At 38.0% G+C, this 20,782-nt stretch overlaps 1 protein-coding gene across 3 annotated transcripts in view; it reads right to left on the reverse strand.

Annotated features, from left to right (window-relative positions):
• The window catches only part of NF1 (neurofibromin 1), a 143,202-nt gene that overhangs the window by 82,469 nt on the left and 39,951 nt on the right, over nucleotides 1-20,782 (reverse strand). For 2 of the 3 annotated variants that reach the window (XM_019493383.2, XM_014608060.3), the window contains exons 17-31: nucleotides 19,313-19,468; nucleotides 17,504-17,750; nucleotides 16,932-17,005; nucleotides 16,704-16,787; nucleotides 13,835-14,275; nucleotides 13,360-13,499; nucleotides 12,098-12,220; nucleotides 11,600-11,683; nucleotides 11,200-11,316; nucleotides 10,889-11,070; nucleotides 10,563-10,774; nucleotides 9,819-9,980; nucleotides 8,604-8,707; nucleotides 7,370-7,505; nucleotides 3,366-3,428 (exon numbers count right to left, since the gene is read on the reverse strand). In XM_019493383.2, coding sequence (XP_019348928.1) covers nucleotides 3,366-3,428; nucleotides 7,370-7,505; nucleotides 8,604-8,707; nucleotides 9,819-9,980; nucleotides 10,563-10,774; nucleotides 10,889-11,070; nucleotides 11,200-11,316; nucleotides 11,600-11,683; nucleotides 12,098-12,220; nucleotides 13,360-13,499; nucleotides 13,835-14,275; nucleotides 16,704-16,787; nucleotides 16,932-17,005; nucleotides 17,504-17,750; nucleotides 19,313-19,468 — 2,325 coding nt within the window. The remainder of the gene's footprint in view (nucleotides 1-3,365; nucleotides 3,429-7,369; nucleotides 7,506-8,603; nucleotides 8,708-9,818; nucleotides 9,981-10,562; nucleotides 10,775-10,888; nucleotides 11,071-11,199; nucleotides 11,317-11,599; nucleotides 11,684-12,097; nucleotides 12,221-13,359; nucleotides 13,500-13,834; nucleotides 14,276-16,703; nucleotides 16,788-16,931; nucleotides 17,006-17,503; nucleotides 17,751-19,312; nucleotides 19,469-20,782) is intronic. The other variant, XM_019493384.2, reaches the window with a different exon arrangement.

Below are 20,782 nucleotides of genomic sequence, written 5' to 3' on the forward strand. Positions count from 1 at the left end.
ACTACTCCACGGTAGGATGGGCTTTTGGTTGTAGCTATGTTGGTCTAAGGACGTAAGCAGGAAAGAACTTTTTTCCAACTACTCAGTTGGTCTAATAAGAGATATTACAACCACGGTGTGATAGTACCTGTGTCAGGCAGTATTATCCTAAAATAGATGTAACTGATTTACCATGGCTTAATGGTGCCGCATGTATAGACGGTGATGCTTTACTTCGGAGTTAATTAGTCAGCTCTACAGTAAAGTGGCCTCATGTAGCTGTACCCACAGTAACTCTTCAGAGCATCTTCTCATAAATCTGTAGGACCTCTCATAGTATACGAGCTGACAAAGTATTTCTTGAAATCCACGCTATACCAATCAGAACACGCACACCAGGATTTCTTTGCTATACATGGTGCACTTAATGCCACATTACATTACCCTCACTTGGTACACCTTACTCAATTTTCAAGTGAATGAAATTGAGGATTAACAATCCACAGAGGAACAGTACTGACAAGTAGAGATTACGTGTACATTGCTTACAGGCAACAGGGGTAATTGAAGTCCTTTGAAAAACCAACATGATAGAAACTAAATGGCAAAAAAAATAGTTAATGCTTTTTAAGACTGTTCCTTCATGAAATTATAAAACTGAAAAAGTATAAACAGGAGTCCTATGACTCAATGAAAAAGCATGTGCACTTTGCTCCTCTTCCTCATTCCCTAGCAGTTTATGAGACAGCACACTTAACTCTGTAGCTTAAAGTATTGTTTAGAATGGAGGGAGAAAAGAAAGGAAGCAGTATAGTGAATTTAACACCACTGAAAAGGTACATTTCCAGGCCAAAAAAGGATTTATGAGCACAATTCAATCAGCAACCACGGTGAAACAGCACAGCCTAAATCCTGGCATGGGTTTTATATCTTAGATCCTTCCGCCTTTTAGTTTACTTGTTCTTAATTTCTGTAACGGAAAAAGCCACTCTGGAATATCCCTTCGGGGGTGGCTCAAAGGCCCAAATTCCCCCAACTCCATGAAATACTACTGATACTCGTTTCTTACAAAGTATATTGAAAAAATAAAGCAAGCATGGAAATGATGCCTTAAAAAGGTAACTGGCACCACACTAAATAGTGATGGCTATGTGTTTGTGGCAGGAGACGTAACAGGTACCTTAAGCACACCATACAGTTCAATAACCTTACAACGTACAAAAACTTCTATAATGAGTAAGAAAGTAATACCTCTGGACACACGTCACACTTCCAAAAAATAGGAACTGCCACATTAAAATGTTTTAAGAAATGAGAAAGATGGCAAAATTCCCAAAGCTTACAGTGGTCATGCATCGCTGTAAGCAACAAAAAGCAGACTTTGTACAGTCTTCAAGTACGTGAATTTATTTTCAAATGATAAAACACTAAAAATTCCTAAAGGCTTAAATTTTGATGACCAAGAGGCACAGTTATTACTGCAGATTAATGGCTACATCTTAATATCTAATGTAATAAAACATGGGTGCACTTAACATAGACAACTTTTCCAGTTTATTATACCAACTTGTAGCTATCAAACCACAATCACTTTTACAAGTACCCAGAACCTTAAAGAGCGCTCCCAGCAAGAATCAGAGCAGAAAGCATTTGCTGAGCCAAAAGTTACTAGTGATTATTAATTGCAGGGGCAGTGTGTAAGTTACTACTTTTGCACAAAGATTAGTCTGTAATAAAGCTAAAGCTTTACTTAGAAATTAAACAGACTATTTTATTAGTAAACAGCAAAAGAGGTTAGAGTTCTAATACCCAACAGCGAGCAACAATTTTTAATGACATTTTTGCAATACTTTGAAACAAAACACATGCATTAACCAGTCTCGCATATCAGTAGTCAATTATTCTAGAAATAGTTATTTATCCAGACATCAAGTATTTATTATTCGGACTCTGCATGAGTTGATAAATCTGCTAAGAAAACAGGAGGAAGCAACAGATCAGAAGAGAAGAGTATCTCAAAAATAATGCTTTCCTCCAAAGCAACATTATGGTAGAATAAGATAAAAGGGAAAAAAAATCAAAGCCCTCAAAAAATTCTCCATCAGATAACATTTTATGAAGTCAAATTTTGCACCGACAATCAAATATGTACAATAAACTTTCTAATGTACATTTTGAATTCTATGCATTTCTATGCAACCTCATTATCCACACAGTGAATATTTTTTCTAAATAGAAGTAAAGAAATTACACAAAAAACTTAAAAACTACATCTGTTCTATGAATAAGTATTTCATAGTTTACATACGTCTCCTGCTCTCCTCAAATTTTGTATTTAAACAACAATTTAAATACTTAAAAAAAAATCTAAAAGAAACGTAATTCTACTATACCTCTTTTTAACTTACAGTAAATAACATAACCTGAGTTCACCTGAACTCCCTCGGAAAATAGATATATCAACTTGCACAGAATACAATAAAGATTACTTTGCTTCAGAGACAAATGCATTTGCAAATGTTTTGCACTTTCACCTATTACTAATGACTAATCCTTGTCTGTATATAGTATGGCTTCCATTTAAAGATTATTAATATTCTGCTAAGATAATGGAAAAAAAAATAAAGGGAGAAGTGTAATAAAATGCTGAACTCTTCCTCCTCCGTTTTATTCAGAGTATTGGTATGTTATGGACTGAGGGAATCCTCCAAATTGAATAATTCTCAACTTTAGTGACATCACTGCATCAACACATTTTCTTCCAAAGTAAACAAAAATTAAGTAATATAATGTCCATTCAATTATATTTTTTTAACTGAGTAATGGCTTACCTTGGGAGACTTGCTCATCTTGTCTGAGCAAATAATTACAAATGCTAAAACTTTATTGCTTAGTCACAATGCAAAACTTAAGAGAAAATAAAAACAAGTCATAAAACTGAAGCGAAACTTTTTGTTTTCAGCAAGCTATATATGTATTAAGTGTTTTTCCCTTCTTAGAAAGGAAAACTTCACTTATTCTACAAACCAATATGTTAAAGCAACGAAACAGACCTGGATTTTCCTAAAACTTAGAAATCATCTTCCTTTCATAATTATTTCTGATTGCAAATGGTAGCAAGGGCAGAAAATCAGCATACTGAATACCAAGCAGTAAGGTTAAAAATGCCTTGTTGTTGACTCAAACAGGCACACAGAGAATATTTAAAAATGTAACTTAATTCCAGTGTTAATTGCAATGAAAGCTATTTTGTGCCAGAATTAGTAGAATGATTTTTACAGTGAGGGTCAAAATAGTTTGAAGTGAAGATGTTTTGAACAAACAGCAAAAGATTTTTTTTGTTTTGCTTTGAAAGAAACGGCTAATAAAAAGGTCTCCAAACTTACTGATTTTTTGTTTTCCTTTTTTTCTTTTACGGTAGCTTTATTCAGTAGGGAGTGGCAAGTTGCCTACAGAACAGAGATGAGCACAAACAAGTCACAGTACCAACTACATACAGCAACAAAAAAAAACAATGTTGACTTGTACATAAATTACACGATAAAATGTAACAAACATAACCAACAGAAAATGAAATATATAAACTAAAAGTTTGATGATGGGGTTTTTATACCACAGACTTATTTTACTACATCTTATTCACAAAGCACTAAATACAAAGCAAGCAAATGTTGGGTTTCAATCATTTCTACTATTTCTGGCTAGATGAAAAGTCAAACCACTGTAATTTGCTCATGATATGCAATATCAGGCATAAATTAGCACAGTCAGCTTTCAAAACACATTTCACCATTCCCAGACAAAAATAATCTTTTGAATATTAGTATATTTCAAAGGTTTAACTTTTGAAAGATATGCATAATTTTTTAAAAATAAATTTAGTGGTTGAAATCTCCCTGTGTTTCTCTGTGTGTCCTTCAATCTTGTTCAATGTATGATTTGTATTTATGCTTTTCCTCTTAATTAAAAATATAATTATCATCCAGTGATGTGTCAAACATTTGCATTATATGGCAGAAAAGATGTTTTTGGATTTCAAATTCAAGCACTTCGACTTGACTACATCTATTCTGGAATTCACCCAGGGCAAAGGGCCAGGCCAAACCTATTCAATACTTGAGCCCTGACATCACAACAGGATTAGGTGGGAATTAAAAGGTCCATCCACTGGACTTTTGTACTTTTCCTTCTGCATTGAAATGAATTTTGCTGATGAAGGTCTATACCATCTCCTCCACACTAGCTGTAAAAAAGGATCTTGAATAAAGCAAGAGTAACCATGAAGAAAAATTTACAGCAAGGCAATACTGAGAAAACACCTTGTGTTACACTAGTCATTGGAATTATGTTATAAGGAAGCTCAAAATACACTAAAACACTGGAGAGTGAAATGCCAGGCACAAGCCAGATAAACAGTAAAGTTTGTATTATGTCTATACAACAGAGAAAAACAGAAGAATGGCTTTACATCTCCACTCTTCTTCATACTTTTTATGCTCTGCAGCACTTTTAAAGTTGAGTCAAAAAGTTGTCTACTAACACAGCTAAATCTGTTATAAGAGATGATTCACTACTTCAAAAAACCTAACAGCTTAAATTTTATTTTATATACTAACAAAAAAAAATTATAATGCCAGCCTCAGGAGTAGATATGGACATAAAACGTGAGAAAGCTAACAAATTTCTATGGCCAATCAAATTTCTATTCTAACTTGCTTGTAAAAATCCTGGGTGGTGTAGAGGTACACACTATATAGCTTTATTTTTATAAGAATGTTGTTAAAGAAATGACAGCTGATTTATTTCAAGCTGAGTCAGATCTTGGGGAAGCTCTTCAAAAAGTTCTCTAGCATTTGAATATAAGGAATGAATGATAACATTATTTCTGATGAGCACACCATTTGATACGAGGAGGAGAAAGTGGCAGGTATTAGAAAGCTAAAGGTTATTAACAAGTAAGCTGTACATACTCAACCTGTTCAACCGCACCAGTTCAAATACAACATTGCTCGAGTGCTAGAGGAACAGTGAACTTTTCTTTATTCAGATTTTGTTCCCCCCCATTTGCATTTATTTGTGAAAACCTAGTGAAAGCCTTTATTCCAAAAGCAAACAACCTTTGTAGCGTAAGTGACTTTAAAGGTGAGAGGTAAAAATGGTAACAATGGATAAAAACAGCCCCCCACAAAACATGCATTTAGAACAGGGGTGGGCAAAATGGCAGATCTGGCCACCAACTAGATGATTTCCCAGCAGCCTCTGCCCGTGCAGGAGACCCCATAGAGAGCCCAGGACCGTAGAGGCATGATAGTGTGGGATCGCAGAACTGGGGCTCTGCCTCAGCTCGGCCTGGCCCCATGTTGTTGTGCCCCCGTGCTTCTTGGGTTTGCTTGGAGACTGGCCAGGAGACGCACAGCTCCAGGGCTGGGATCTTGTAGTGGTGACGGCCCAGGGAAAGGCCAGGGGCAGAGCCGTGAGCCACTGCCTGCATGCCCTTGCCAGCCGAACCCTTGCCCATGGCAGGGGTGTGCGGTCAGCAGATGACAGCTCTGCCCTGGTCCCACCCCATGCCATCGCTCCCACCTGCCCATCTTGCTCCCTGCTGCAGCCCTATCTCAGCCACCTGCCCGCGCACCCTGCTTATGCAGGTCCTACCCCTAGGAGTAGGTGTAGGAAGCATGGGCTGGGGTGCCCGGGCAGCAGGGCTGAGTCCAGAGGCAGAAGCCAGGAGCTGCCACTGCAGGGGTTGATAGAAAATGGAGTGTGCCGATAGCTGGACTTTTCCCACCCCTGATCAAGAATGAACTAGGTGATGCTAAAAGCACATCCGCCTGTCCCAAGCGATGTGGGATGCTACTTTTTATAATCACTATTGGAGAAAGTGAAGAACTGGACCACTTCAAATCATCGGCATAACATGATTTCACACAAGTATAAAAACCATCCTTGCTCACAAGGTTTCGTATGACAAACTCCCTTCCGGAATTAAAAATAGTCTGATTCTTTCAACAGCCACAAAAGACACTGTATTGTTTTTAGAAGACTAACATTTTGGAAGCCAAGGAAACTGTATTTACAAAAAGAAGTATTCGATGAATAGAAAATAGCAATGCCATAGATCTGGACTATGCCACACAAGTAAATAATTATTACTCAAAATTAGCTTTAAAAAATGCTCCAGAAGACCGGAATACTTTCAATGGAAAAATAACTTATGCCACTTCCAGGCAAAGAAACCTGGAAAACTCTTCTTTCAAAACGTGCTTGATGAGAGAGGACACGATACATGGAGAAAGGAGTAAATCCTGAATGCCACACTCATGCCACTCATCCAACTTAAATCTAATGATGAGCTACCAAGTCAGAATCTAAAAAAAATAAAAAAAAAATGCTCCTATCCTCCAAAGATGCCACTGAAGTCGGAACAAATTTTGCTCTCTACTAGTAAGCCTTTTGACATTTTCTATTTCAATCAGCCTCACTATTAAGCAACCTGAAGCACAATATTAGCTTAGTTTACTTGGAGCCTAGTAGCAGTATTTCTTCAGAACTAACCTGACTAACAGGCTTTTCCTTGAAGAGGAAAACAGGTACATCTTACATCAAGAACAACTCATGGATTACTCCTCATTAGTATACGTGAAAAAAATATTATTTGTTCTGTAGCACAGAGGCAACTATTCATATGCTTGCTCAATAAATGAACATGCTTTTTAGTAGCTATTTGATTCACATATGTATGAAGCTACTTAAATGCAGCTTATAAAGTCTGAGGGGCAATTGTACTACTCTACTTAGAGCCAACAATCCACTAGTCAAACAGATCTTATATCAATCACACTGGGGTAAAAAGAAGCATTTGCCGTGTCTATTAAATGTAAAACATTATGGCCTCTATCATCCTCCACCCCCTACAGGTTTCCCCCCTGTGCTGCCTCACTCTCAAAGGCCCCACATTAAAACCCGGTGGCAAGAACAGCTGCACTCACTCTTCCCGCTAGAGTGAGTCCATGCAATGTCTTCAGTTTCCTAGCAGAGGCACTATAGCAATGCAAGATGATTCCTGTCCTATTAGATCTGGGAGCCCAAGAGCAAATTCTGGCTGCTTGCATAGCAAAAACCTGAGTCACAACCTGACTGCCAGGCCAGCCTCTTGAAACCCATTCACTTGGCTGAGATCACATATGCTGAGGTTCAGCTTTGAGAAATACCTACATAGCTGTGCCATAAACCTCTGCAAAAAACTGAAAAAAACCAAAGCCAAAAAACCAGAATTCCTGGCCCAGGCTCTAGTACAATACTTTTAAACCTGAAAAATTTGATCTTCATATTTGTTTCAACAAGAACAGAAGTCAGGCCGTGAAGATTTATCCCTCAGCTGCAGTCATACCTGGTACAGACAGTGGCACACACTGCGAAGCTGCGGTGGAAACTCTGAGGAGGAATTAATGATTGCATGAAAGAATTTTTCAGTCATTTGCAGCAGACTCCGCTGGTTGTCATCAAGGCTTTCCGTTGGCTCCAACCTGCAAACGACCCACAAATATAACAAGCTTTAAAGTTGTTAACCTTCCAAAGCATACAGGTTGCTTCCACCTATATTCAATCACAGCCACACTAGCAAGGCTGTTGAAATGGAAATAACCTATTTTGCCAAGGTTTCCATGAGTAGTTTTATAACATGAAAAAATATGCTCTATGGATATGAGGTCACATTACAACTTAATACAAAGAAGCCTTAATTAAAGGGCTTCTTGTACATCATGCCCTTTAGAGTCACTTTGGGGTATTATTACCTCGAACAGGAAAGGCAGTCCCACGATCATATAACTAAGCTGAGAACTCCTTCAGGAAGGCAGTCTCAAAAGGTGCATACATAAGCTTGGCCAGGGTTTTCCTGAAAATCTAAGCAGTTTTTCAGGTAGCTGCAGATGGCTGCTTCATGGGTGTAGGAAGGCTCTTTATAAATAGCTGCTTATTTATCACCTCTCAAAGTAAAAAAAAAAAAAAAGGCGTGGGCATAAGTGATGAAGAGGAAGCCTATCTTTTGAGATGCAATTAGCTAGTGTAAAATAGCAATATGAGGGATGTTATAGAACAGACACAGAAGTCAGAGGAGGAGGAAACCAGATATAAAATTTAAATATTTTGGATAAATACTGTGAAGATACAGCAAAAATCGAGATAAAGCATACCCATGTAAAAGGCAAAAAAGTGCACATGCTCCATCTTGCTGACAAGAATGGTTCTGTAGCCTAGAGGAGGTATTTTAGAGCTCGGCGGGAAAGTGACAAATTTAGGACCAGAAACTTCCCAGTTCTTACTGAAATATGCAGTGGCAGAAGAGAAAAACAAATGAGCAAGGATTTTCTATCATCCTCTAGCCTGTGTGTGTATGTGCAGAAGAATTCAGGCCACAGAGGTTCCTACACAGAAGAGCTCTGTCCAGTTCTCCATGCCTATAGGATTATTTTAGGTGTGCCTGCGTAAAACAGGGGGAGGGGAACCAAACAGAGCTGTGAAAAGGGGGAAAGATACCAAATATGCAAAAAGGAACCATGTGCCATTAATACAAACAGGAGACAGTTTTGCAGTTAATTAAGAACACTTGTCATATCTCAAACCTTGTAGGATCCACCTCAAAGCTGACATGTTGCCATTCCGGGGACATGATCACAGTTCTTAACAAAGGTTCCAACAGCTTCTGCAGATATGTTGCACCATAAACCTATCAATAAAGTAAATCAGAATGGGTAACCAGGTTAGCGTAACTCGAGCCATAACGATATTTTGCAATGCTAAAAGACACGATGATTAATATACCAACTGCATTTTTTTCCTGCATCTAAATATCAGGACTCTAAAGTACTTTTACAAAGAACGAATCTCCGAAAATAAATCTCTGGAACTGCGTAGTTCTCAAAGCTGGAATGCATTATGCATATGCAACACAGGGATCAGAGGTCACCTTCCTGCACACATGCTATCATTAGAAGAACCCTCTTTTATATTAGTGCTGTATTAAATATTTGGAAGGGCAGAGGTTTACAAAGTAGTGTAAAACAAATGAACAATTCCTTTCCTTTCCCTCATTTAAATGCTACAACTGGGTGTCTCCTGACAATATTACTCTTAAGGCAACATCTTCACTAACCCAAAAGATACTGACTACACACCAAAAAGGGTACAAACACAGCAGCAGTTAGGAGCAAAAGCATCTATATAGCTTGTATGTCAAACAGTTATTTTCTTAATAGTTACATGACAAAGAGTAAGAGGAAATATGTACTTGAATAAGTTAAGGACATAGATGATGACAAAGCTGTTTAAAGAAGACAGCTAATAAAACAGTGATCAGAATTCTTTAGTTTTATCTTTGACTTCAAGTGGTGAAGACTGACTTTAAATTGATTAGTGAAGGGCACATGGCAGAACCATGCAAGGTTTTTATTTCTACTTCACAAGGCCATTTGTGGAACATAACTGTGATACATTTCTGAAAGTTTGATTCATTTCCATAAACTATTTCCCCCTTGTAGTAAATGAAAGCATAAATCGTCAAATTTTGTTCATATCCAACACAACTGAATGAGACTCTTGTTTACAGTGTATCCTTATAAATACCCTTATCTCAACCTGCCTAGTGCTTAAAAATAATTCAACAACTGTATCGACTATAGATGGACTTTCAAAAAAAAAAAAATTGCCCAAATTTATATAGACAAGTTTTCACCCACGCAGGTTAATGTAACACGTTGGCAGTTTTGTCTTTCTGCATGAATATATTTTTTCATGTTATTCTTTAAATAAAACAGAAATCTAAACACCAGGTAACGTACCTTAAAACAGAAAGTCATTATTTTACTGGCCAAGCTATTTCCTCTGAAGAGAGTCTGCATGGAATCTGCCAGTTCAACTTCCTTAGAGAACATGTTCCAGAGCAGCTGGTACAGCAAGTGCCGGGAGTCAAAAAGAGTGACCAGAACACGAGCTAGTTCATCCTTAAAGACAGTAATGAAGATGTCAATCTATGTGCGAGAGCAGAGAGGGGCTAAACCATGAAAAGCTACCAAACAGCATGTGCTAGTACAAGCACTTTGCTGTGAAGTCATGGAAAACCCTAAATTAAAGAATGTATGCCCCCCACCTCTGTTTCTCGCTCCATATTTCACACTCAAAACATGCCAAATTATTGGGGTAGCTGAGAAGGCCCAGAGATTCAAACAGCGTATAAACACAAAGCCCAGGTAAAAAGCACACAGGTTACAAAAACCCCAGGCCTGAAGAAGAATTTTATTATTATATGAATGCACTCACAGTCACTTTTCCACACACTAGTCAAAAACCTACCATCATGCTTTAGTTTCAAATGAAGACCCCAACCAATCAAACCCAATTTAGTATTGGAGAAAAAAATTGAGAAAAGGCCATGTACTAATAAAGACAGGCATAACTGGATAACCAGATCTGCCAGTTTATATCCAACTGTTACACTGGAAGAGCACTAAGCTCACCATTGAGTCTTATGTAGTGTTTTTTTGTGGGAGTTACAGAGGTTAAACCCGAAGCATGAAAGAGCTTACCCACTGTGAACAAGGCACCACATTGGCCAAAGCCATAGCAATAGGTAGCTCTCCTTGGTCACCCATCATTGTAACCAATTCCACCAATCTCTCAAATCGATCTGCTAGTACCGTTTCTGCTAGTGTATCAAATTCTGTACCCTGTTGTAGGATTTTGGTGAGGACTTCCATGAACGTAGCTCTTGTTTGGAGATCTTTGTGATAACCTAAGCCTAACAAGATAACAACAAAGTAAACTCTTAAATAAAGATGTGTATGACATTGTAATTAAAAGTTCACGCCTCATTATGTGTGCATTCATTCAGAGTTGGCTCTAGCAACTTTACCTATTGAGTGCATAAGGCCACTGTCCACATTAGCATTAAGTAAATTTGACATTGCAAGCACAGTACAGTGCCGCAGTGAAGCCAGTCTTCGAGACATGCCACGTTTCCTGCCACCTGTTTGCGCACTTTCATCTTCCACTTCACTACAATCATTTAGAAGGTTCATAAAGAGAGTGAAATACCTAAAATAAAAAATAACATTTATAAATTAACTCTTGCAAAATGAGAAAAATTTCCTTCCTATTAAAATCAATACACTATATTTGCCCTTAGCTGCAGTATAATTGAAATAGTTAAAAATGATTATTTACTTAAGAAACAACTGGGATTTTGCTTCCATTAACTCGACACCATCTCCCTCTTCAGGCTGTAGTGGAAGCCCAGCAAGAAGAGAAACCACTGCTTCCATGCTGGCCTGGTCCAAATCTCTGAATGTAAAATTAAGAAATCAAAATTTTAATTAAACAATATTAGTTATTAGTCTTCCCCCTGCTACATGGCAATCTTCTCTTCAAAGTAACATCAGTTCACTTTTTCTCATACATCTAACTGTAGCTAAAAAGTGTCCTTACCATACTGATTTTGTTTTAAACCTCCTTACATGAAAGAAATACCAACAGCTTCTTGCAGCATTATTAAATATCACCATCAAAACAAATGAGATCTGAGACACGTTAGTGCTTTTAGCAGTACAGTATTATCTGTTCTTACCTTGTCAGGCATTTTACATCTTCATCTGTTGCCTGATTGGACGTGCCCATAACCCAGTCTGTTAGATACTCCACCATTTTATTCCTGTAAGAAATATTAGAGTACAGAAAACCGACAGTAATCTGACAAAAGATTAATATGGTTGCGGGCATCATCTGAATGGTTAAATTTACCTTAAAAAAGCCTATGAACTGTCAACCTTAGATTAACTCAGTTTAGTAATGTCCTGGTACTGATTACATCTACAAACTGGCACCTGCATCCCACAGAACTCTGCATCGGCATAGTTCCAGGCTACCTGACCCTTGTGGCACAGATAATTCAATGCAGGAAAACCAACCAAACAAGCAAGTTATGTTAGTTAAAAAGGTGTAAAAGAATCATCCCATCCCATCTCTCCTCTTTCTCCGCACACAAGCATTGCCCCAAACAGTGCAAAGTTGGCTCGTTTGTTTACAGAACATATTTATACTGGAATTGCTATAATCAAATATTCACCTGAATTTCATCTCCTGGCAAAATGAAAGATCATCTCTCCTTTCCATCATTACCTCCACTAATTGACAGAGTTTAGTTTTTATTTGAATCGCATGTACCAAGTTGCCAAGCACACGCACATATCTGTGAAAGTAAGCAAAGACTTAAAAAAGCCACATGCATCTGGGGAATCTCATTCTAACTGTCCGTGCCAGAATACAGTAACTAAAATAGATAATGTATACAGGCAGTCCTCGGATTTAGGACACAAATGGTTCCTGAAAAGCTTGTCTTAAGTCGAAACGTTGCAACTCGGAAGCAATTTTCTCATAAGAAACAATGTTATAAATGGGGGATTGGTTCCTGAACCAAGGCCTTATACCCTGTTTTCACCAAATATACCCCAGAATTTTGTACTCGATCAATTATAGACTACTAATATAGCTACATTAATGTATTTATATTGTAAATAGCAATCATATTGATTTGGAAGGACTTCTTTGAGGTGACTTTGTTGGACTTTTTGAAGGGCTCTTGGTTGGAGTCTTCTCAGGAGTCTTAGCTGCAAGTTTTTCTGGAGTCTCGTCTGCCTTCTTAAAGAAAGTGTCCAAGGAAGTTTGAACAGATGTTCTCCAGACAGATGAGCCACGCAGCGAACTTGCTCGCTGGCGTGGCGTCGCATTGGATCAAGCATTGTAAGTCAAAACTGACATCATAAAGTTGAAATGGTGTCAGTTTATAAACGCTGTAAGTGAGAAATGTTGCAACTCGAAATGCTGTAAGTCGAGGATTGCCTGTATTATTTTCTGTGCATTTTTTTTATTACAGCCAGAATTAGACTTGTATAACTAGTTATTAAAATTTTGGGGCTGGATTTTCCACTCAGTGTATAGGGGTCCTTAAACCGGCTTGGGACGCCTAATGAAGATTTCGAATGATGCAGGAAAATTCTCCATTGAGATATATCTGACAGACGGGAGTCGAACTTTGAGCTGGACTCTAGTACTCACATCAGCACGAGGGGAGGCTTATGTCACGGGGTTTCCAAGGATCAGGGTGAATTGTAGAGTTCTTCACAACACTGTACCCACTTATCCACTAGCAGATCATATAAATGATACATTCCCCAGTAGCTTTAACTTCTAGTGTAGCCAGGTGGTTGAGGATCAGCTTGCTGTACTGCTGCCACTCCCCTCTACAGACCACGGTTGAGGTAGAAGGACTAAGAAACCCATTGTCCAAGGAACTCACTTTACACAATGAGAACACATCTGGGATCTTACCTGACTAGATTTAGCATCATTGTCTCTATACTAGCTTGTCCCAGATGTTCTGAGCTCCCTTCAGTATGATTATCAAGTAGGTTCTTCATTATAGCGATGGTCTGCTCTACAAATTGTGTATTGGTCTCAGTTAACAAAACCTAGAGAGAGAAGACACCAAGCCATACATCTTCAAACATGCTGTACAAAAAATAACTAAGGGAAGTGTAAATAGTACTAATATATATTTCTATTATTGGACAGTAGGTATCTTAACCGCTGCAGGTATTTATTCAGACTGACCTACTCAAAAGAATTCCCGTACTTATTATCGTTAAGGTATCAAGAAATTTAGTCAATAAAACTATAAACAGAATTTCCCCAGAATAAGTAAATATTGGTTTGGCTCCTTGTATAAAAATTCTCAAACAACTGTCATTTTTAACACAATATGTTTTTTAATAAAATAAAAACGTGGTAACATCTCAACTCTTACCTGGCCTTGAGAGTCAAAAAATTTGCTGATGGTATTCTTCAGTTTGTTAAACAGCATTGGATAAAGTGCTGGACTCAATTCCAAACCCACTAGATCTTTAATATTAGTCCGTATCTGAAGTCCCACTTTCTCATGATTACAGACCATTAAGGACAATAATCGATCTAAGAATTTGCTAACAGGAGTCTCTGTATTTCCATCAGTGGACACCATAGATATCATGGAGCCTTTGCGCTCATTGACTGGGCCCATCGGTGGACTATAGGTTGCTAATCCTGCATTGCTACGATGCTGTAGGCAAACTCCCCCAAGAGCACATAAAAACCCTGTCATGTTGATCCATTCCTGAAGAGAATCTGTGTCAGAGAGGTCAATGGACCCTCCACCACTCACATGAGACATTCGTCTCTTCACAATTGTCTTGTGAAGACTTTCTGTAACCTGAAGAGGAAAAATAAAAAGAGCATGGTTCAAATGGGATCTCTATTTCAACACAGAGAGCAAATAACAAAAATCAGACCATATTTTAACGGTCTTTCAGTAATTAAATCCTAAAACGTAAGTTTACATCCAGGTCAGTAAAACAAAAAAACAACAAAAACCCACATAAAAACAAAACACAAGAACCAAAACTATTCCAGTATCATGAGATTTTTGTGACTTGTAAGACAATTAATTACCTATCATACTGGAATCTGAATTTTACCAACAGGCCCTGCACTTACAGAAATCATAAAAATACCAAGCTGGAAGGATCTGAAAGGCTCATCTATTCTATCTCCTGGCTGAAGGCAGGAGGACCAAGGATATCCATACTATCCCGCACAGACCCTTATATGAAGAACTTTATATAAAGACCTTTAAAAAACTCCAGTGAAAAGGAGCTCCCACAACCCCCTTCATTAGCCTACTTCAGTGCTTTATCCACCTTTAAAGTGTTACACCATTTAACCCCAAATCTCTCTTGCCACAAACTAAGCCAACTACATGTACTACCATCAGTGGACACAGAGAACAGCTGGTCACCATCCTCCTTCTGACAACCTTTCAATATCAGAAGTCTTACATCCTCCTTAGGCCCCTCTTCTATAGACTAACAAATTCTTCCCTTCGAGGTCACATTTTCTAAACCACTTACTACCATGCTGTTCTCCTCAGACTCCCTTCAATTTATCTGCACCTTTGTTAAATGGTGGTAACCAAAACTGGAACCATTACTCCAGCTAATATATCTTTCCTGTTCCTAGAGAAAAGGAATAATTACATGCCATGATATGCATGCAACAATTCAGTTAATGCATCACAGCATCACTGCTGGGCAATTCAGTGTGGTCTACTACAATCCCGTTTCTTTTCTACGCTGCTACTGCCTAGCCAATTTAATCCTCATTTTATACATGGGCATTTGAGTTTTCCTAGATGCAAGCAGAATTTTGCAGTCAATCTCAGTTTATTGATTACAAACCATTCCTCTACTTTGGCGTGATCATTCTGAATTCTAATCCTGTCCTCCATGGAACCGCGACCCATCCTAGCTTCACATCACCCACAAATGTTAAAAGTACACTCCAAAATCCATCATCCAAGTCATTAAAGAAAATACTAAGTAGTAGCACCAATAGTAGTAGTAGTAGTCGGCATTTGTCTGTCTTGTTGCAGGTACAAAGTAGTTGGGGTAACACAACACTTGCAACTATGTTGTAAGTTCCCACAAACTTGGTGAGAGAGACATGGCATTACTAGGATGCAATTTTAGAATTTAAAAAGGTAGGGTGTAGAGATACACCAGCAACTGAAAAAAAGAGTTCTCCAAAACTCTTAGGAAGTCAGTAGCATCATTTCCAAGAAAAAACTTCTGCCCCCCAGTCTTTGGGATTCCACTTAAAATACCCTTATAGTTTATCACAAACTATTGACAAGCGTTTTGAGTATGCTTTCTAAACAGGGTGTTCACCCACTTCATAATTATTATATCTACACCAAATTTCCTTAATTGACTTATGAGAACATCAGGTGGGACTGTAGCACAAACTTTATTAAGATCAAGATAAAAAAGATCAACTGCTTCTCCCTACCCTTTGGTTAATTTTATCAAAGAAAAAAAATTAATTTGTTCAACATGATTTGTTCTCAACAAATCCATGGTGGCTATTTTATCTTCAAGGAACTTACAAATGGATTAATAATTAGTTCTCATCTCTCTGCAAGTAGTTATTAATTAAAGGGCTTGTTTCACACAGCACCTTTCATAGCTGCATTGTTATTTTAACATGCCTGGATTTGATCATTTATGCCATTTTATTAACCAATGGTGGATTGCAAAGGAAGTGTCAGACATTTTTCCATTTAAAACAAAGATGACCGTTCTCTCTCCCAGCTACTGCATACCGTTATCCTCTAAGGTCAGACATTCTATCAATCATCTGAACCACAAGTTATATTAGCTTGTGACTCAACTCTGATACATTTCTTCCTCACAGTCTTTCATAGCAACTATTGAAGAAGCATGAATATTTTTCCTTTGTATGAGGGTTTGCTAAATTGAGAAGTCTATGAAACACCAATTTAGGCAATGATCACTCTGCTTCCAGCCATACTTTGTCACTCAGGGAAGCGGGAAGAAATGAGGTGAACAACCAACATTACAAGGGTAAAGCAAACTGCAGTATGTCAATACAGATCCCATGGGAAAATCCATTAATTGTAGAATGACTTCAAGGTCATTCCAGTCTTTCATACAAGGGTTTGATTTTAAAAGTCGAACCAGATATTAAAAATGTATTTGGATCATTAAGGTCAGTTTAAAAGACTACTTTAAAAACAGTAGGTTCTTCCACATAACCAACTCTACAGAAGACTTCATATTCACCTGGCCATCTTCCATTTTGGTCTTTGGAAAATTGAGTATTAGTTTTGTAGCTTGTTCCCATTTTGTATGTGTATCTTCCCAAGCCTAAAACAGAATACATCAAGAATTTCAGATATTTACATTCTAGAGTACTTACAATGCCACCACTACTGACTGCTTTCAAACACAAGGTACCAATAAGGAACATTTTAATGGGTATGGGGGGGGGAAGGGACTCAAAAACCTTACTTCAGTATTGCCTGCAGTTGGATGTTCAATGCGTCTTAATAATGCCATGACTCTTTTCTGAAGAGCTGCTCTCCCTAAGTGAGAAAGATGTTTAAAATACCTCAGATTAATTTTATTCATTTTTAAGGGATTAAAGTGTAATACACACACATACCCCTCAAATCGGCTAGAAACCCATTTACATAAAGCACTCACAAATATATTAGCATTACAAACAAAGTATATTTTTAAAAACAGTTTTTCCTCCGCTTACCTATCAAGGACTTAAAATTCAATATACAGCCTTGTACAAGACCTGACATCACTACCATGAAGAAATTGCAGGAGGAAGTCATCTTCAAATATTTGGTATTAAAATAAGGTTTGTATATTTTAACCCTACATGTGATCATATTTATGTAACCTGTGCACTGTTTTCAGGAATTCACATGATTCATAAGGATAAGGCATAAGCATTAAGCCATTTTAGTTATATCAGAACTCGTTTTAATAAATTCCAAAACATACTACTTTGAATTCAATAGTCAGGTGCTAAGTTTGCCAACGGACTTCACCAGTCTCCTCATTCTTACCTGTTGACATCATATTGCTAACAGATGCAAATTCCATGAAAGTGTTGTAGTTTGGCAAAAAATTATGGACCGAGACTTCATCTACTCCACACCTGATGTCCGCTTCCTCACAAAGGTGACGGAAACAGGACATTGCAACTAGGACTGCCTCTATGTCAGGGCTCCACAGAAACATATACAAAGCAACCTCCAATTTTGTCTGGGCTTGACGACAGATTGATGTTCCGCTGCATCCTGCTGTACTTTCCTTGGGGAACAGAAATGTACAGGTTTGGTAACACTGTTTACATGTCTGGCAGCTTTGTCCAAGTCTGCTCTCATTTAAATTCTCTAGCAAATTATCTGTATTCTCATAGCACCGAGGAGCCCAAAGCAATATCAAGGCCCTGTTGTACGGGGTTCATTAAGAGACAGTCCCTTCCACCAGCCTCATACAATTTAAATGGATAAAATCATCGGTGGGGGGGGTTCAGCAGGGAACAGAGGATACTCTGTTTATCCTCAGGTTTACTAGAAATAATGGCCACAAACTAAAGGAGAGTAGATTTAGACTGGATATCAGGAAGACATTCTTTACAGTGAGGGTTGCCAAAATATGGAATGGGCTTCCAAGGGAGGTGGTGCTTTCCCCTACCTTGAAGGTGTTCAAGAGATCAGACAGGCACCTAGCTGGTGTTATTTAACCCCAGCACTCTTTCCTGCCTAGAGCAGGGGGTCAGACTCAATGATCTACAAGGTCCCTTCTGACCCTAGGGATCTATGAAATCTATGTAATCTATCTATAAGACAGTTTAAGTGTGGGAGAAATTAAGTATTACGTTTGTACTTTTGATAGCATGTTTCTCCACCATTAGCTTGCAGTGGGCACATCTACACGTTCATTAATGCGCAGTAATTATATACAACTATAACAATACTGTGCAGTAGTGTATTAGCATGGTTGGTGCTGTGATGTGCTACTGAGCAGTATCATTAGGCCAGTCTGTACCAAGTTAATGCTTTAAATATACACAACATTTTGTCAGAACCAAAACGGTATTTCGTTAGGATTGCACACATCAGTTGCGGGAACAGAGTTTAGGTTGTGCTCATTCACTTGATTTTAGGGAGATTCCATCTGACGGTGTCAGCACGCGACTGGGAGCAAGACCTGTCTCTAAACAATTATTCTATGTGCCCTTCTGCTTTAGTTTCAATCAAAATAGGAATATGACTTCTTCTCTCCAAAGCATGAAGATGAATTTACATTTGTAAAGTGCTCTGAAGATAGCAATGATACTTACACATTAAATAGTAGCAAAAAAAATGTCATTTAAAAAATACAAATCAGAAATCTTGGCTCACAGCGCATTGATTAAAACATCCTGCTGATGTTGTCCACAGCTGTTCCATGCTGTAGAGCCAAAAACAAAAATCTGCCTGTGAGAAACAAGGGTGAATGTTCCCTGATTTCTGCTGTGCTTGTTTCTGTTTCAGGCCTGAGGTTTAGAAATTTGGAGTCTGAGAATTAATAAATGTGGGCATGAAATCGGTTATGGTTTAAACTGAGCTAAGGTAGGCCAATATTTTAATTTCAAGATGGTTACAACTTTACTGCATTATTCAAATTTGCACAGCGCTTCAGATACATCTGTAACCTGAACAAACATCTAGATGAACTTAAAATCTCTTCTACTATTTCCCTGGTAAACATTTCAACTGTAACTCATGCCACCCTCAAATATTAATTCAATTTATACAGTCATACGGAGGTTCAACCCCCTAAACATATCAAAGAGGTTTAAGAATGATACACAGTGCAGCACTTACCATAGAAGAGTTCCCTTTCCCTTTCCTGAATGAAGCTCCTGGAGCACAGCGTACCATCTCTTCATGGTCAAGAGAAATTTGACTAGCTCCACCCCCAGAGACATCGCATCCTACCCCATAAAGGAAGAGAAAATGACAGGAACTCCTATCTGATTGCTATAAAGAGAGGGAAGAGAAATAATAAATCACGCTACTTTTAAAAGGGCAAAAGGATGGTTTACAGGAGCTATACTCATGAAAGGAAAAAAGGCCTCCTAACATGTATATAGTATCTTTCCATCGTGAGAACTCCCAAAGAGCTTGGGAAGAAAAAAAAATACATGTACATGGTAGTGACTGCACTCATCACTGATATGCAGCCACTTTCACGGCAAAATGCATAGAGCGATACTACTCAACGGTTTGGGACAGGAAGGCAATACCACACCCACGTTAAATGCAGGGACTATCTAATGGGAATCTGGCCTGAAGGCTTGAATTAATACCCATATTTTTTCCAAGTGTGTGTGTCTAATCAAGGTGGCAGAGAGTTTATTTATTAAATTGTTTAGTAAAGCAAGGAAGAAAAACTATTGCTTCTCAGCCTTTTGGCTCAGATCAAATGTTGCATCTTGAAAGATATCCAGACACCTGCTCCAGCTCAGTGAAGGAAGATGCTAACTCTCTCTCTTTATCGCATCGTATTTTGAAGACGCCTTCTGGCTTAGAACACTTGAAGATTTAGTAACGAATGATAAAAGCAAATTACTTTGGCCTAGAAGAGCAATCCCTATGCTCAAAAGCTGATGTTTTGGACAGGAAAGACCTCACAGAAGCCCAAGGAGTGAAAAGGAGATAGTCTCTTGTCCTTTGTAGAAAGACTAGGGCAAAAACGGGAAGCTGGCAGAGAGCAAAAAGAGCACAAGAATAGTTTGGGGCCACCTGAAAGGGGCATGTTTGTTCCGTAACATGACTCCTGAAGCTCTTTGGAAGGTACTTCCTAAAGTAAATTAAAAAAAAAATCAGCATTCAATTATTAAAACTAGAGATCAAGTGATATGAAAACCTCCAGAGGAATTGATATTTTATGCACACAGAAGAATTTCTTTATATGTAAGAGGCAGAACTGTCTCACAGTCCTAAAAACAGAACATCAGCCCACATTTGTTAAATAAATAAGTTTATTTAATGCCAAAATAGTTACATTTAAGTTGAATATTCCAAACTCTTAGGAAGGAAAGAAAGTGAAGGCTCTAATAAAAGTTAACCACAAAGTATTTCTTAGTTCTTTCATAAATTTGTATAATTTATTATAGGTTTTATATGTCACATGAAAATGAGAAACAGAAAATGCTATATGACAAATGGAGCAGAGCTAACGTTGCTCTAAAAACCAATCATGGCCTTTTTCTGGCTTTGCAATTGGTGTCTAAATGGGCATAGAAGAAAAATGAAACAATTTTATTACAAGTGCCCATTTCTCAGAACTGG

The sequence above is a fragment of the Alligator mississippiensis genome, chromosome 14 (genome assembly GCF_030867095.1).
Source record: "Alligator mississippiensis isolate rAllMis1 chromosome 14, rAllMis1, whole genome shotgun sequence".
Taxonomy (NCBI): Eukaryota; Metazoa; Chordata; order Crocodylia; family Alligatoridae; genus Alligator; species Alligator mississippiensis.